At 39.5% G+C, this 18177-nt stretch overlaps 3 protein-coding genes across 5 annotated transcripts in view; 2 read left to right on the plus strand and 1 right to left on the minus strand.

The window, feature by feature from the left end:
• Positions 1-403: 403 nt before the first annotated feature.
• Positions 404-5826, plus strand: LOC135940737 (uncharacterized). 2 transcript variants are annotated; one of them, XM_065485763.1, is made up of 10 exons: positions 404-532; positions 2786-2844; positions 2938-3085; positions 3501-3683; positions 3744-3859; positions 4270-4364; positions 4441-4752; positions 4986-5125; positions 5181-5286; positions 5347-5826. In XM_065485763.1, exons 1-10 carry the CDS (start codon positions 478-480, stop codon positions 5441-5443), a joined length of 1311 nt encoding a protein of 436 aa, XP_065341835.1. In that variant the 5' UTR covers positions 404-477; the 3' UTR covers positions 5444-5826. The 2 variants fall into 2 exon arrangements, with proteins under 2 accessions (XP_065341835.1, XP_065341836.1); XM_065485764.1 differs by lacking the exon at positions 4441-4752 and having other exon boundaries at positions 405-532.
• Positions 5816-9618, minus strand: LOC135940739 (ribitol-5-phosphate transferase FKTN-like). Its single transcript, XM_065485765.1, has 5 exons — positions 9092-9618; positions 8035-8324; positions 7719-7981; positions 7108-7366; positions 5816-6641 (listed from the first exon to the last, which is right to left on the minus strand). Exons 1-5 carry the CDS (start codon positions 9362-9364, stop codon positions 6425-6427), a joined length of 1302 nt encoding a protein of 433 aa, XP_065341837.1. The 5' UTR covers positions 9365-9618; the 3' UTR covers positions 5816-6424.
• A 3211-nt stretch (positions 9619-12829) lies between these two features.
• Positions 12830-18177, plus strand: part of LOC135940734 (putative fatty acyl-CoA reductase CG5065) — a 54964-nt gene continuing 49616 nt past the window's right edge. For both annotated transcript variants that reach the window (XR_010574915.1, XM_065485759.1), the window contains exons 1-8: positions 12830-12979; positions 14330-14562; positions 16157-16405; positions 16465-16610; positions 16670-16779; positions 16991-17183; positions 17582-17827; positions 17880-18137. Coding sequence is in view for 1 of the 2 variants with exons in the window: in XM_065485759.1 (XP_065341831.1) it covers positions 14341-14562; positions 16157-16405; positions 16465-16610; positions 16670-16779; positions 16991-17183; positions 17582-17827; positions 17880-18137 (1424 nt within the window). In the remaining variant the exon portion in view is untranslated. The remainder of the gene's footprint in view (positions 12980-14329; positions 14563-16156; positions 16406-16464; positions 16611-16669; positions 16780-16990; positions 17184-17581; positions 17828-17879; positions 18138-18177) is intronic.

An 18177-nucleotide genomic window follows, 5' to 3' on the forward strand; every position in this document is an offset into this window, starting at 1 on the left:
GTGGTTGCATTGTAAATCCTTTTTAAGAGGTGAGTCGTATAGGGTGTGTGTTATAAAAGTTTCACCTCAAGTTTTAAGTCTGTGTTGATTCCCCAACGCCAAACTTTTGCATGTTTACCCCTTTTAATCAAAGCGTACGTGTTGCTCCTGAACTGTGAGCGCACACACAAAAATCTGTTGGCTGTGAACCGCGCGCTTTGAATACCTAAACCTCCGCAGACGCTGAGAGGCAAACCGCAGACCGACGCCGCGCGTTTTCCAACTTTCAATTGCAATGAGTTTGCTTTGCAAAACCGAGTCGGTGGCGGGCTTTGTTGCTGCCAAAAGCTTTATTTTGTGGAATGGTGCGCGCTCATATCGAACGAACGGTTCGAACGAAATAATGGCTCACTAATCATTTTATCTTATCGGCGTCCAGATTAAATTGCTTGACGCAGTGTTCTCTCGCAGGCGGAAGACACTGCTCTAGTGGATGAAATGACGTGCTCTTGGCAGCGGCACTTTGTTGCCTTTATTGCCCTTATTTTAAATCGTGAGTATTTTTGCCTTTCTTTGCCTAGGTGACTTAATTTTACAACTGATTGTTCCCATTTTATATGGAGCATTTAATTGTAGTCGCAATCAGTGCACAGGGCTGGGCCTTATGCAGATGTTAATTGCAGAATATCGACTTTTCCTCGAAATAAGTGCTGTAGCGGCCTTGAAGTGGTGGATAATAAAGTTATCTGAAATCATGCGGCAAAAGATCTAAAAAAGAGGTTGCAGTGCCTGGTGTAATTTAGGCAATGTGACTTACATCAATGTCAAGCAGGTTGTATTCCGTAAATGCTTGGGCCACATATTTTTCTACGCCCGTAGTAAAATTTGGGCTCAACTATATAAGCCTAAAATTGCCCAATTCTTTCTTATTCTCTTTGAGTTAGAACAAATATTTCCAGTGTCATAAATGCACATTCAATGAAAATAATACGATAACACCAAGATAAATCGTGACCGTCAGCAGCGGGATTAAGAACCATAAGGTCTTAACAGTTTTGATGACATACTGGATTTTATTTTTCTAAGAATTAATTTAGCTAAGTTTATTCAATTTAATACGAGGATTACAAACTAAAAATTTGAATTTGAAGGTATCTCGATGCAATGAAACTTGGCGTACTTGTGCATAAATTTCACGGGCTTCATTTTAGCTCTGAACCTGAAAATTTTTAAGGGGGATGTAACCCTGAAAATCGATAGCTCAAAGAAAGGTCGTGAATTATTTTACTTTGTAAACGAACTGTGATAATTTTTCAGAATTGTTTCGAGCGTTTGTAGCTTTCAATAAAAGATTTACATAGAGCATATTTTGATTAAAATGGTTTCTTTTGCAGGTCCTTATATCTTTATCTTATTGCTATTCAACAACTCCTCCTTTATATTAATCAAAAGGAATTGAATAATCTCTTTCTTAGACAGCTGATATATTTGAAAGTGTGCTTCTTAAGAAGTGAAATATCGTAGGTTGAAGCGAGAATCAGCTGGAAACAATAGGTTTCAGATTTCAGGTGGTGTCAGTCCAAAATCGGATGTCTCACTCTCGGCGTTAACGTTATTCTGCACGCAGAGGCGTAAGCCTTGCAGGTGCTCTCATCTTAATTTGCACCACACCTCGATTAACACAGATATTAATTCAAATGGGAGCGCGCGCGCACATGTGTTCCTCTCCATCAAATTATATTATTTCTTGGCTTAACCTTTAATTCAAATTAGAAAATAGCTCACGTACACAAACATCCATAGGTAGCGAACAATGAACGGCGGAGGAGGCCGTGGCCTAAATCCACACACTTGCACTTGATATTGATGTTTATTTCTTAAATGCACATGCATTAAAATAGTGCACCTGCAAACTAGGCTGCATTGTGTATGTATGTGCACTTCTTGCGCTCATAAACACTGCATTTGTTTTTTATTTCATTTGAAGCAAGGAGCAAGGCCAACGGGCAGACCATAAATTTTTAACTTTTGTTCCCAGGCAAAAATCAATCCACGTCGTCGCGCGAGATTGGATAATTGCTGCGGCTGCTGCTATTATTTCTCGTGCCCTGTGCCTGTGTGCCTCGGGAGGCGCACGGCGCAAAACTAATTAGCAATTAGACATGCACGCAATCGGCAGCCGCTTTTGGCAGCACGCACCAATTCACGCGCGAAATTCTGCATTGGCATTGTGAATTAAAGTCGATTACTGCGAGCGCAATTTTTGTATAATTGTTTTAGCCTCTCCGTGTCAACTGCCTATGAAGCACCGCGCTGGAAACTAATGATTAGAATAGTAACAGTCATGAAATCTACGTTTCACATCTATCGATATTGTTATTATTTTTCAATTATTTTATTGCGTTGAAACATACAGTCTAAATTAATTTTTAAGGTGTCATTGTTTAACAAATATTTCTTTCGCTCGGCATGAAGACTAGAGCAAATGTATCAAAATAACTTATTTAAAATTCAATCCAAGCTCATTTTAATAAGTAATGAATCATTTTAATTCTTTATTTATTACAATGATCTTGTTATGTAGTCATGAATTGGTCATATAAACTTTTTAATTCCAATATTCGTGTAAACATGACGACAAAATTGGAATATTAATAGTTTTGACACATCGGCCTCACGCCACGAAAATAGAAAGTGTTGCGATCAACTTTAGCCATTCGCCATTCTGTTTTTATTTATTTCTTTCTCTGCGCTGAATTAAATTTATGCGCGCCCTCGTGATAAATTAACTCATTATTATTCACAGTCGCGACAGCTACAAATGGACTGCTGCCCGCAAAATCTGACTTTGAGGTGTGCACCACGGTATGTACCACGATGAAAACCGATTAATTTCTGTAGCGTAATGTGACGCGCGGCAATCAAAAAACTTGTTCCACTCAATTGAAATGCGCGCAGGTCGCTCCTAATGTGATCCAAGTCGAGAACCCGACCCAGGGATTGGAGTGCCGTGCAGGGTTGCCTTCGACCGGCCTCGGGGTCAACGTCACCCTCGAGTGGCTCTCACTGGAAGCAAATTATGGGGACTACCTTGTCATCAATCCAGGTTTGTAAAAAATGCAGTAGCAAGATTTTTTAAACAAACATGCCGCTAAGTTTGTGTTTTTGTTTTCATTTTGACTTTTATAATAAATAAGATTTATTTTAAATAGGTGGGGCAGAAAAATTTAATTTGAAAACACCCAAAAAAAGGTTTTTCTCTTATCAATTCAATTCAATTCTGTTTATTTCTCCATAATTAAATTATCCTTTTTCCTTTCAATTTTTTCTTGTAACAATGGCAGATGTGCTTCTATTTTTCATTTAACACTACTCGGCAAATATTAATCCTAGGGATTTTAGTCTCTGCCGACATCATCAATAAAATTTCAAATTTTCCCCACCATGAATATCACAGTGTTCTTTTTAGAGGCAATTATCGTAAAAAATCCTCTTTGTCAGCTAATAATTAACTATATCAGGCACCACAACAAACATCAAGCAAACAGCGATTTTTACTTGGAACGTGAAAAATCCCGTGCACGTCGTGATGCCTGCCAGAGACGACTTCTCGCTGCGTCTGAAGGTTGGAGAAAGACCTGCAGGCCCACAGCAAAGAAAAGCCAATGGCATGCTTGGATTCAAGTTGAGGTTCACGACTTTCGGTAACGATTAAACAACTGCACCTCAGCCAGTTGAAGATACATTTCGAATGATAATTGCAGATGTTCCAACGCCTCCTCCAACCACACCTATCACAACGACGCCGCTGCCCCAACCTCCGGATGACGAGCCTTGGCCATCCTACATGGTCTACGTGGGAGGAATCCTGCCGCAAAATGTGATTAAACAAATTCTTGATTCTCATATTAGGGCGAAATTCCATCCTAGTTGCATTTATCCCAGACAAAATATTTGTTTGAATTGTTTTTCTAAAAATGGAACAATCAAAAATTACAATTTTTTTGAGGTAATTTTCTGGGATGAAAAGACGCTTTTTTAATTTTAAGCAGTTAAAAATGTATTGAATCAAATGAAATATTTATACTTTACATTTCACATTAAATAATTAGTTTCTGCACGGATTTTTGTCTTTTAGGTTTTTTAATTGTTGATTTAGTAGGCTTTGTCCAAAAACCCTGGTTGGTTAAATTTATTTTAGGACACTATTTCTAAAAAAAAGTTCGTACATAAAGCCTGCAAAGTGGAAAACAGCCTTTGACTCTCTTCTCTATTTTAAAAATATTCTAGCTTGCCGATCGAACTGAAGAATTCCGCCAGATCATCGCGGACAAGTCAAACGAGTATTGCAGGATAGCAGAAATCGCCCTGGAGCAACCAATAAGGTAATTACATCACGCTCAATTAATATTGATGGAAAGAGCATGAAAGAAGTCCTATCTAACGCAAGTGAAATTACAGGCCAGAACACGTGCAGCTTTTGTCTCTGCGCCAGTGTCCGCTAAACTGGCCAAACGCAGAATATTGCAGCGAAATAAAACTGGCCGTACCTGCGTTTTTGGAGGATCCGAATAAACCCTATGAGTTGAGCGTTATAAGTCTGGAGAAAATGTGGACCAGCAACAGAACACTGCCGGATTGGCTGACTTACTACGAAAAGCCCTCAAGCGATTTGTTTTTCTGGTGGCTTGGTGTTTTCTTCGGCATCGTTTTCCTCTTCATTGGCACCATCATGCTCGCGTGGAGAGTCAGGATCTACAGATCAACTATTGGGTGAATTTCTTGGTTGAAAAAATCCTATTAGAGTAGATAAATATTTAATTGCACTGAAAGTTGATTCAATTAAAAGTATGACGCACACGTGACGTTAATTTCGATTAAATTGCTTTGTCCCTGCCCCTCTTTGTACTCGACACGTGTGCTCTTCTTCCAAGTGCAAAAACAATTTCTTATATAAGCACCTATTGTGCTTCTAGTGTAATGAATGCGATCTAATTCCTTCGTAGAAATTTGATGGTGCCGAACGAGAAGACAGACTCGCTGTGGCCGCAGGCGGACGCGAGTGTTTCGTCGCCGCAGGCCCAAGTGCCTCCTTACCTGGTGATTGACCAGCCCGTCAACGACGCCGCCAGCCGAAAATTCTACTGTAAGCTAGTGCGATTTTAATTGCCGGGCAGAAAATTAATCTGGTGCGTTTGCAGACGAGGAGAGGAATTCTTACGCGAACCCTGAGCCGATGCGCGGCGTGATTAATGAAGCTTACGAGTTTGAGGACGACGATGATGCCCTGGACATTGTCGCGTCGCGGTGGGTGGCCCCGCCCGCCTTCTCAACCAACCGTCACTCACACAACTCTTTCTTTTGCAGGAACATCTACGACTACCCGGATCAGCCCGAGTACGATATCGATCAGAACGGCATCATCCTAGGCGGGTCGGCAAAAGACTCAGAAATTACTCTTTGATTGGCATGGAGCCGTGCCAAACGACAGAGATTCTAATGTGTATTTATTTATTTGTCACTTTCAATATTAAGATAAACTTTTATTTTATTTTACATCAAGAATCTAAAATTGCTATGCAACTGTGAAAAAATGTAGCGAAAAAACCCTTTCCGAAAATTGAGCGGAGCAAAAAATTGGCTGGACTTGTAATGTACAAAAATAAGTTACTGTCAAAAAGGTTTTTACCTTGTATTAGATTTTTGGTGTGTGTTGCAGCTCACCTACTTCTATTTCACATTTTAAATAATAAAAATTCCATTTTCAGCGCTTCCTTAAAGAGCACCATATAATAAACTAAGATGTCAAAATTTAGTACATATAATAAAATTCAAATTTCAATATAATCACCGATTTTTATTCAGCAAGGCATATTACCCGATGAGACGGGCAGTGGAGTCAAAACATCTTTTAATTATTGTTTGCATACAACATGCAATTATTAAAACATTTTGCAGAGAGGAACAATTGTTGCATATATTTAAGTAAGCAGGTAAACCACTCGTTTGCGAGTGAAAATGACAAAGTTAAATTAATTTAAATGGTAATGCGGATGTACACAACACACTGGTGAAGGTGTTATTTAGTTTTGCACCAGCAGAAATTTAATTTACGTGACTAAGTAGGTTACAACTGCGCAGTCAGTGAGCAAAGCGCTGCTGGGGATAAAATTGGAATGAAAATAACAAAAATAACAACGCTGGCCAGATTTGACAGGCAAGATTTCTTTGGCACCAAAAATATAATTTTCACAAAAATAAGTACAAAAATAAATGAACCAAGATAGTTACGTTTCAAATGTCATGAAAATTGTTTTAAAAACAAATAAAATTAATTCTCACTCAACGCTCTAGCAAATATTGTAAACTGTCATTAATTCTTTAATGTGTAAAAAAGCTGTCAAAATTTTAAATTTTGATCTCTGTAAATCACTTTTGTTCACAATCAGTAGTAGACCTGGATGACCTCAGGCCAGTCCTTCTTTTCCCACTCACCATTGGGACGCACGTTTGGAGGACTGCTCTTCCAGTCCCACGCCCGCTGAGGAGTCGACCAACCGGAACCATAGTTGGCCAAAATATAGGAAAGGGTTTCACATGGCACTCGCACCTTCAGCTGCAGAAACTCGGTCCAACACAACGTGAATGAGGGGAACACGTACCTGAAAAGCAGGACAAAATAAAACGTTGAATAAAATTTATTTTATGAAAAGGTAAAATATAGAAAGATTGGCATCAGAGTCATCATTAGCGATTGATAATAATTGAAGATTAATGTTTAGTCTAATAAGAATTATATCACTTATTTGTGGCTACTTGATAAAGTCACTTGTTCTCGGGAGGCAAAGTAACACCATACTTGTTAACTGTCACCAATATTCAATGCTAGAAACAAATTAAACGAAAAAATATAGCGATAATATTAAAAAACTGGACTTTTTTGTGGCCACATTTGAGTTATTAAACAGCATACATATATAAAATGTAAAATTTTATAAGAAACTCAAGCTTGAGGAAAAATAAATTTGCAGGAGTTTTTCTTTCGTAAAGAGTCGTATTAATTTTTTCTTGTTGTGATCTATAAACATAATACTTGACTAAATCACAAAATTTTATTTTTGAACTCACTTAAATTTCAAGCCAGATTTAGCCTGTGTTCCACCATTCCAGATGCTACTTCCTTCACGGTAGAAGAAGAATAGGTCGAGTTTGAGATCGTCGTACACGAAGGATATCTCAAAAGAGTCGTTGATCCTCCCAAAGACGTGTTTCAGTTTGAAACCTCGTTTCTGGAATTCGGGGATCAAGTTGGTTGAGTAGTCTGCAGCCATGATGCCTAGATCTACATCTTTGCTGTGGGTAATCAAATCACACTGACGGTAATAGCCTGAAAATGAGTAAATAATTTAAGCAACATGAGCAACTTTAACAAGTTCGAGAGAGAGCACAAAATCGGGCTCTTCAGTTCGTGAATAGGTGGCATATGTCCGTAAACGCAAGAAATGAGTTTGTAAGTATTTTAAGGAACAAACAATATTTTCAAGTCATAGCAGGATTTTCCTTATGGTTTTTATTTTAAATATTTGTCGACTTGTTTTTTGGAGAAATATAAACTGAAAGTTGCTGGCTCTATTGCAAAACTATTGCGAAATTATTTGAAACTAGTTTTGTTCTTATTCAGGAGGAGCAGCCAGGCTGCGAAAGGCAAACTTTGCCACTTTGTGAAAAGTTTTGCTGACCTAAACAAGTGCCGCTGGAGAGCCAGAAGGGAATGTTGAGCTGGTCGAGCACCTGCTTGGCCGTGGTCAAAAGTTTCCACGCCTTGTGCTTGAATTTTAAAGCTTCGGATGAGTCGTCGTCACCAAACTCGTCAAAGAAGGCGGCCGCGCGGCTGTGGCTACACTCGATGAAGTGGTCTGACGACCTCTGCTCCAGATACAGGTCGATGCTGGACGGCACCATCAGGTTCAGGCCCTGCACCTCCACAAGCACGCCTTTGAATCTGCAACGGAGCTCATCATCAGCTCAAAGTGAGTCAGGGTCGACGAGACGGACCTGTCGACGGCACCCTCATCAATCATGATGTCGAGGGTGGGGGCGTGGCCCGGCAGGCCAAAGTCCAGCAGCTTCTGCTTGATACCAAAGTCGCTCTGCACGGCGCCAAACCACCAGTAGCTGTCAGCGCGCTCGTGGAGCAGCACCAGGTGGATGACCACACCATCCTTTGCGATCAGAAAGCCGGTGGGCACATCACGCACCACCTTGGGCGCCGCCGGCTCCACGGGTAGCGTGTTCAGCAGGATGGTCGACTTAAAGCCAGCGGCGTCCAGGACGGATTGCAGACTCTGTAAAAAGATAAATAAATGTTATTTCCTTTTGGTGGAATGTTTATTCATGAATTGACGGATTACTGAGTAGTGATTTATAATTTACTGATTTATGTCTAGCAATGATAATTTCTTCTATTATAAAATAAATAAAAAAATTTAAGGCATCCTCAAGCAACACAGACCAATTTGAGAAATATTTGAATCTGCAATAACAATGAATTCTTCTTAGAATATATTTTATCAAACGCTTAAAAATTAATTTTTTTTGCTCATATTGTGGTTTTAATTCTGATTTCAGATAATATAATTTCCAATCTAAATCAGTTTGGCTGCTCACATGAAAATTCATTTTTTGTTTTTTTCCTAAAATAATCAGTCAGGAGCCAACCTATCCTAAATAATTATGTTTTATTTTTTCCTGAAAAACTGCTCATTTATTATTTTTGAGTCCGGACTCTGTAACAATTCAAACCATCATTTTCCTTCGCATCAACAGTTTTCATGTGAGCCATATTTCGTTTCGGAATCATGAAAAGAAACATTGTTTTCAATGACAATGTTTTCATCAGATCTCTACTTTGCAAAATTTGGAGTCCCTACCACACAAATATTGTTTATGATTAATTTGCTAACTTCGTCAAAAAGCTTTTCTACGAAATTCTAGGGTTTGATAACTTTGGGAGAGTATTAAAATTATTTAAATTAATTAGGAAATCTTCATTTTAGAGAGAATCCATGCAACTGATTTTAAAAAAATTATAAGTTTTGTTTGACGTGTATACCTGAACCTCGTGGATGTGCTTGTAGAGGGAGGCGAAGGCGACAGGGTGCTGCAGATTGCAGAAGGGACACATGTCGGACAGCTGGGTGAGGACGGCGCGGTCAAGCAGGATGATGGGCAGCGGGATGGCGGCGGTCACGTTGACGAATTGGGACACCGGCTCGAGGCGGAAGGGCACCGGTGGTCGCAGCAGCCGCAGCATCAGCAACTGCCCGACTAGCATCAACGCCCCGGCGCCGAAGATGAGTTTGATCGCCTGCCTCTTCACGATCATCGCGGCCTTATTAATTTCGCCGAGGCCACTTGCTCGCGTCGTCGCATGCCGACGGCCCCTCGACGGCCACGGGACTTCTCTGTCCGTCCGTCCGTCGCTCGGCACTCGACGGTCCGCGTCAAGGCTGATCGATATCCGCCCTCCCTGCAGCTCGTTTGTTGTGCTCCGCGGCTGCCATTTGCACGGAGTTTTTTAACGTTCAGACAGCAAAATTTTATTTGCACCGTTTAATTCTTTAAACTTTGTTTTACAACAGTTAAAAATTGTTATAATTTTTATCTCTTAACTACATAATTTAATTATTCATTAAATATTAATGTTTATTATAGCATTTATTTTTTTACATGTCTTTTTACCTTTGTTATAATATAATAAAAACAGTTTTAAAGATGCGACTTGGTTTTAATACTTAATAAAAATTAAATACTGCGTTATCTCCTACTTAGAAAATAAGCCGCTTACTTAGTCGGAATATTTATTCTCCAAAGAAAAATTATTATTACTATGAGCTACGAGAGTGGTTGGTCCGTTTCTTTCATAATATTGAACAACTAACCTTGAGCAATATAGTATAAAAATTAATATATGTAAAATATAATCATGAAAATGAATGAATGTACTAATGGTATTGCAGACTGAAAATTAAGAAATAGGCAGGTGAAAATTGTGATAGAACATTAAGTAGGTAAGTTTTCTTTTACGACACAAAAATGTGACTAACGCAGACAAAAAATATATATGAAAATCAAAGTTCTTTGCTTGTTTTTGCGACACTTCATTTAAAATTTGGGTCGAATAAAAATTAATTTTAATTTTTTCTCATTGTTAGCTCTACTACGCCCAATTGCTTTTGAAATAATGTAGAGCTTAAATTATCTAAATTTACGAAGTTAACACTTTCACAAAATTGAAATTTGGCTTCAATGTTTCTGAAACGAGGATAAATAGTCATACAAAATTTATAATTTGGTTCAAAATCAGATTCCCAGTGGTTTTAGGTTTAACAAATTACCATTAAAGAGCCTGTTTTGGCCTAGGATACCTCATGAAGAGTGCTTTACCAACAAAATCAGCCCTGCAGCAATCTGAAAAGGATTTTAAATCACCCAGCCGTTACAAAAATGATTTACGATTGACTGCACTCACAATCAGTTGCTAACATTCGGTGTAACGAAGATGAGAAAAATAGAAATGTGTCACTCCCTCCCTGCTCCACGATTCTCTCCTACAAATTTCCTAGCGAAAAATTACATCAATTTTTTTAGGGAGGATTTCAAAGGAGACGAGGAATCCTGCTTCTCTCAGAACAAAATTTCTAGAAGGAAAAAATCTCATGATTCATAATATGAACTAACCCAATCAAAATAGGATTTAATCGATTTAATAAAAAAGTTGTACTTAAAGTATAGTTCTGCAATTTGAAGAACACATTTTGCTGAGAAATATAAAGAAATTTTCAAGCAAGCGCCAGGAATGCTATTAAAACAGCTTGTATCAATGAAATTTTGAAACCCGGAATTTTTATTAAATCTATTTTCTAAAAAAATATGCCAAATATAGATAAAAATTTTTCACTTATTCCAATAAGGCTCTTATATTAAACGAGGTGAAATCAATTCTGTTAAATGTTTGAACTTTATTAAATGAAAATAAATTTGGTGCGTATGCGATGTCGAAAACCCGTACGAACTTGTTGTAGAGCAAAGTAAACTTTTCTCATATAAAAGGCAGAGTTGTTGATATTAGTTCAGAAGAGCCCAATTTTGTCATACTTTTGCGGCTCCTCTCGAACTTCATATTTTTTTCAACGGCGTATATAAATTTAACTTATTATTTTTATAATACAAGTGAACGCTCACTTCTTCACTGAACTCAGTGGACGCATTACTATAAGAGGCAATTAATAATTTAGCTGGGCAAAAAATCTGAAAGGCGTGAGAGCAATTTGCGTGGATCGGTCGCTGCAAATAAATCGGCCCGCAAACTCAGGCAAAAAGTGAAGAGCGCGCATTGATCGGTTCGATAATGAAACACTCAAGCGGCTCAACTGTTTCTCGAGAGCAAGGGCTTTCTCCATCTCTCGTCCGTCAGCAGGACTCACAATAAAAAGCAGAGCTAGAGGCGGACGCGAATCAATGAACGACTTGCGCGCGACTCCAACATAGCAAGCGCACCTTTTGCATAATTTTACGGAAATGCCGCAGCACGCGCTAATCTTCCTAATTCTCTCAAATTCAACGGAATTAGCCGCGTTGCGATCAAACACGCACTGCACGACACCTTGTTCCTTTCGTAACGAGAGGCTGTCAAATGTTATAACTTTTTTAGTGGCTACTCTGCGACATCCTGGAGACGCGAGCCTGTTTTGTATTTCTTTCCGAATGAGCCGGTTTTGCTCCTGGTCCCGCCTAAGCGAGACTTTCATTTTTACGCTAGCACCATTTTAGACAGGTTCTCTACCGCGTCATCTAGAGGAAGAAATAATTATTACTAATTACAGGGACTTCATTCGTTCAAGTGAAGTAATAATTTCAATTTAATCATTTGCTGCCAGCTAAAATAAAATGTCATGGTTTCTAAAAATTTAGCAATTTCTTGTTCTAAACGTCATACTCTTAAATATAAATCGAAAATTGAACATCTCAACTTTGATGATCTTATGAATTTGAAGTGTTCAGTGACCAAGTAAAGATGTTTAAATTTCAATTTAAACATGATGTGGTCTTGCCATCAATATAAAAATGCACAGGAAGGTAAAATATGTCCGAAAGTAACCATGCCAATGGTATATTGTTGATATTAAAATATAATTTACTCACGGGTTAATATATTTGATGTTTTATTAAGTAGCTCAATCACACTTTGCTTTAGATATAGTATATGAGAAGATAATTAAATATTCTTCCTTTGACTTTCGGTGTTTCTTTCTTTTGGAGACTGAGAGGAATAAATATACCATTAAAAGTTTGTGGCAGCCAATTATTCATTGAAATTATTATACAATTCGGAGTTGAACAAAAAGTTACCCACCCATAAATACTACCTGTGCGTAAGCTGGCTAGTTCGAAAATTGCTACTGTGTATAAGCACGAAAAGTAATAGACTAATTTTGAACAACCATCAACGCAAAATTTATCTATGATAATAAACAGAGCTTCACGAGCTGCTGAGCTATGCAATTAAATACCAAATAAATGTGCGTGCGTGCTTGTGTGCTAGACAGAATCTAGATTTCGTTTAGCACAAAATACGCATACCCAAAGAGCCGAGTGGTGCACGCAATCGGAAACGAATTTAACGCGTACGTTGCGTTCGCACGCGGCTCACTCGTTGCGTAAGCGCCCCGTGCGCGCACCAGCCAGACAATCCATCCAACAGGTTCGCCATAATGCAGCACAGCCAGCTTTTGATTCTGCAAGGCTGCAGGGACGAGTGCTCCCCGTTTCAGGTCGCTGCCGTCGCCTGCGAGCTGCGAGAGAGTAAGTCGGAGGAGAGAAAGAGTGGGTCTACATTGCCTTCCGTAAGCCTGCCTGCCATTAGTCCTCAGTTGGGCTTTTGGAGAGGCACACATTGGTCCGTGTTCGCAAGCTTCGTCCGACTCGGTCAATTCAACAGGTTAGTTTCCATTAATGTCAATAAGTCTGAAGAGCATTATTTTTTAAACTGTTAATTAGCATTCTAATAGGTTTATCTTTTTCATTAAATTAGTTTAATCAGAAGTGAGAGATGAATGATTTTTATTTTAACTTTTGTTTTGGATTTAAACTCAATTGTACTTGTACATAATTTTAAAATCTTTGATATTTGTTTAAATTTTCTTAAATTTTTTATAATGTAATTTGATTTGTAAAGTTTGATCTAAATCTTTTTAGCGATTAAAATCTAGTTTTGAAAACTGATTAATTGATTAAGTTTGGTTCATGTTCACTTAAATTTAGTTTAGAAAAGGCCACGTTGAATTTTTGGAGAACAAAAAGCGATGCAGTACTACCTTGAAGCGCGTCAAGTGTGGCATTGGCAAATGCGGCTTAAAAACGCTAATTCATCCGGCATCAGCAGGACGTAACTTCTTTCTTTTTTTGTTGCCTCTGCTGAAAATTCATCTCGGCGGCCGTGCAACTCTAGTGTTTCCAACGCACACGACAAAAAGTGAAAGCCTCTCGAGGCGCGCTCGCTCTCGCGTGTGTTGATCTTGCTGCATTATAACCACTTTCCTTCAAAAGCGAATATTTTTCAAGAAATCTCGCGGCCGATCGTATTGCAATTTTTTCTTCTCGTTCCTTTACATTCCTTGTTTTATTTTTTGGTCCAGCCGCGTACAGAGAGCGAAATTAGTTTTTGGTAATAAGTAGTGTGCGGTTGCGTTGAAAGGCAGCGGGGCCTGAAACAGCCTTGGCTTTTTCGTTGTCGAAAGCGTGCTTAGCCACTTTTTCGCACGACGAGCGATCGTTAACACTTCAATTAGATTCACTTTCAGGCCGAAATATGGCCCAGATAGTGTCGCGGCCGCTCACGTGGAACGCGCACGCTGATGAATTTTAACTGCGTTTAATAATTAGTCCAAGTAGGTGCTGCATTTATCTGTGTGTACCGGCGTACACATAGATTTCTCTCACCTGCAATCGGATCGGTTGAATTGAACACGTCTAAAAATAGAGCTTTTCCTTTATTAGTGTCTGCGCTGCAACATACTCTCACTATCATCAACCTTTGCCTCAGCAGGTGACCTACGCATGCCGGACATCGCGAGCAATGCGAAACTTTCATATTCACTGAAGAAGTATCGTTCATAAAATACGCATTTGCCGGCGAAAGGTGACTGCCTTTTTATAAAACCCATATAACAGCGTCGAATGCCGCGAGATTGAATATGTTTATTTATATTCTTGGTTTATTCATGAGAGACATGCACTTCTCATTCTCATGCAGTGATTGAATGTTGTCCTTCTCTCGCTTGGTTTGCAGAAAGCGCGAAAATGGCGCCGAGGAACGCGATGGACACGAGCAAGTGGCCGACAATCCCTGAGATGTACAAGGGTCGGTCCATCTTCATCACCGGTGGATCTGGTTTCATGGGCAAGGTGCTCGTGGAAAAGCTGCTCTACTCTTGCCCTGATGTCGGCAAGATTTACCTGCTGCTCCGAACGAAACGCGGACTTTCCGAAGATGCAAGAATCACCGAAATGCTGAAGTTGCCTGTGAGTATTCTAGTAAATCAATAGAAACTCTCTAATCCCTTGACTGTCAAGTTCATTAGTTTTTAAGACACTTGGCCAAGCAAAATTTTCTCCTTTTTGCTAAAAGTAACCAAAATCTTGAATAATTCTGGTATTGTATTTTGTACTTGAACGATTTAAGTAGGGCCACTTCGACTTTCGAAGCAAAAAAAATGGTTGCTCAATTGCTTTGATGACGGGCAATAAATTTGAACTCCATTGCTTTTATCGCTATTGAAAATTTAAATTTATACACTTTACATACTTTATAGCTACGTGCGAATCGAAAAATTAGGCCTTTCCGTTCTCTCTCTCTCTGTTAGCCAGTGGCAAGTAATAACTTGAAAATCTGGACTGAATTTCTTTTCTGACTAACTCGCACGGCAAGGCGCGAGCGCTGGTCCGCGTCTTTCTAGCTGTAAAAATTGCGTTTCGGTGAAAGTTGCCTGGCCGGCCTACCAGACAGATTTGACGGATAATTCGACTAAACCTGCTTCTGTGGTGTGTGCATTTATTTCAGCCTCTTGAGCAAGCCATATATTGATCAGGAAGTGTGTTGCACATTTCTCTAATGCAATAAATATTGATGCCAAAATCTGGGAATGGCATTAATTATATAAATTATTGCTTTTGAATATTTTAAACTTGTTCTTTCACGTGGATTCCGATGTCACCACAAAAAATATACCTGGATGTCCCAGTTTCCTTTCTATGTAGGACCACCTTTCGATTTCTAAACAACAATCTACCTGAAAAAAATTCAAATCTGTAATGAATCCGGCAAGTTGTAGCGCTGCATTTTTTTTTATTAAATCCCCGCCGACAGGTAGTGACGTTGATTTACTGTTCCACGTAGCCACAAAAAATTGCGTAATTGTTTTGGCTCGTCTAGGCTGCCTTTTGAAATCTTTGAAAAATTATTTATTCTCGCATTAGCAGTTGACATGAAGTGAAGATAAAAACGCAGCGTTAAATTTCACTATTCCTCGCCTCGGTCCAAATTAGCATCACCTAGCTTTCTAATCAGCTGTCAGTCTGGAATTATACAACTTATATTTTCTTTTCGCGCGCATGCAAAATGTCAATTATGCACGTTCACTTGTAGCATGCCGTTTTAATTACAGCTGCACTAGCAACAAAGTTGCAAACACAAGTCACCCTAGCAGGCTTCTTTATTCAATGAAGGCCGTCTTATGTGAATTAGAGCCTTCCGCGCACTTTTTGTTGGTCTCGTAACGATGATTTGCAAGTTTGCCCTGTTTTCCGCGATTGACATTACTTCCTTGCGTCGTTTTGATAGAAATGCCATACCATAGTCAAGGTTAGAAACAGTCGTATGTTGTTTATTTCCGGCACAATTTATGTAGTCAGCATTTTATTTTCATCCCTTGTTCGAATCTCAAATTAAATGTATGATGCAATGGAAGAACAATCAAGTACATAAACATTGTCACTCAGACGAATAGATTTTTTATTGATTTAAAACTTTTTGGTACATGAGGAAAGAAAGAATAACTTCATTCGTTCAATAAAGCTGCTAACAATTCGTGCATTTGTAATTATTTTAATAACACAGGTATTTGAGCGCATCCGCAACGAGCGGCCTGGTGCCGCTTCCAAAGTCGTGGCCATTCCTGGTGACCTTTCCGCTGAAGATCTTGGAATCAGCGCCGAGAACCGCGCCCTGCTGCAGAGGGAGGTGTCCATCGTGTTCCACAGCGCCGCCACCCTTAAGTTGGAGGCTCCTCTCAAGGACGCCATCGTCCAGAATACGGCGGGCACTGCCAAAATGATAGAACTCGCCAAAGGAATGAAGAAGCTCGAGGTGTGTGCTCACAATTAAATGCATTTCACACCGAAAAATTAAATTTTTACTCTCGTCAGGCTTTCATTCACTTGTCCACGGCATTCTGCCACGTGGACCATCTGGTGCTGGAAGAAGAAACCAACGATTCGCCGTATGAGCCGGAGGATTTGATGAAATCGGTCACATGGATGAATGATGAAATGCTCGCTGAACTTGAAAAGAAGTAAGCGGTGATTTTATTAATTTTTTTTCGTTTCTCCTTATGCTGCGATCGAATTTCAGAGTTTTGGCGCCGCACCCTAACACGTACACCTTTTCGAAAAGATTAGCCGAAACGCTGGTGAAGAGGGCAGAACGCGAAATTCCTGCTGCCATTTGCAGACCTTCAATCGGTAATGCACTACAGAATGCATTCTATAGAATTCAAACAATGAAAACTTGTCAACTCACTGTGACATTTGGGATGCGGTTTACGTAACACAATACTCGCTATCCAGTGTCGTGACTCGGCGCAAACCTCAAGATGTTAATTTATGATCTCTGTTCAAATAAGAAACGACAAAATCCTGTTGAGGATAGTCAATATCGACCATTCTTTTGCAGTTGTACCCTCCCTGAACGAGCCCAAGCCTGGCTGGGTGGACAGTTTGAACGGCCCCGTCGGCATCTTGGTGGCCGCGGGCAAGGGTGTCCTCAGGTCCATGAACTGCAACCCTGAATACCATGCCGAAGTCATTCCTGTTGATATCGCCATCAACTCTCTGATTTCTGCCTCCTGGAAGCGAGTAAATGACAAGTGCGTTTTCCATTGCCCTCTCATATAATTAAATCAATATTTGCACCTTTCAGGGTTTTTGAATTGCATTTTACGTTTGCTTATTTGTCTTGGAAAATTATTTCCGAATTATTTATTTGATCTTGAAACTGAAACCATGAAAATTTGTTGCAATAATCTGGCAAAAGTTGGTTCATTTTGTATTAATTTATATAAAAATAGTGAATTAATTTAAAAATCTGCAATCGAATCATAAAAAAATTCTCAATCACACTTTCACTGAGATTTTGAATTCGTTAACTTTTTCTTCAAATTATCATATTAAGGGAACTTGAAAATTAGGAATGTTGCGTGGTGCTTTCTTTATCCTGCCAAAACCCTTCATTGCAACTTTCTCTAATTATCAAAATGGTTTTCAGGGTCAACAAGGACAAGCTGCAAGTGTATAACATCACGACGGGCAAACTGAATCCTATCACCTGGGGAGAGGTGGTTAACAGGGGTCGCAAGCATTTCTACGAAAACCCCTTCGAGGGGGCAGTTTGGTTCCCGGATGGCGATATCCGCAGCAACAAGTACCACCACGCGCTCATTGTTTACCTCTTTCATTGGATCCCAGCTATTCTCATCGATTGTCTGCTCTTCATTTTCGGACAGAAGCGATTGTGAGATAATTTTACTTTAGAGTGGAATCGAGACCAAATTTTCCAATTTTAGTATGATTCGTCTGCAGAAGAGAATCTCGTTTGGACTGCACTTGCTGCACTTCTTCACCACGCGCGAATGGATCTTCGAGAACGACAACTTTGCAGCATTGAATACGGAAATGTGCCCAAAAGATCGGGAAACTTTCTTCCAAGACCCTCGGAACGTCGATCAGGACGAATACCTTAAATCCATCATTGTCGGCGCTCGTCAGTATTGCATGAAAGAAGATTTGTCAACGCTGCCAGCGGCAAGGAGACACGTCAATAGGTAATGTCAGTTTAAATTGAAATATTTAGTATATATAATA

The sequence above is a fragment of the Cloeon dipterum genome, chromosome 3, assembly GCF_949628265.1.
Source record: "Cloeon dipterum chromosome 3, ieCloDipt1.1, whole genome shotgun sequence".
NCBI classification, from domain to species: Eukaryota; Metazoa; Arthropoda; class Insecta; order Ephemeroptera; family Baetidae; genus Cloeon; species Cloeon dipterum.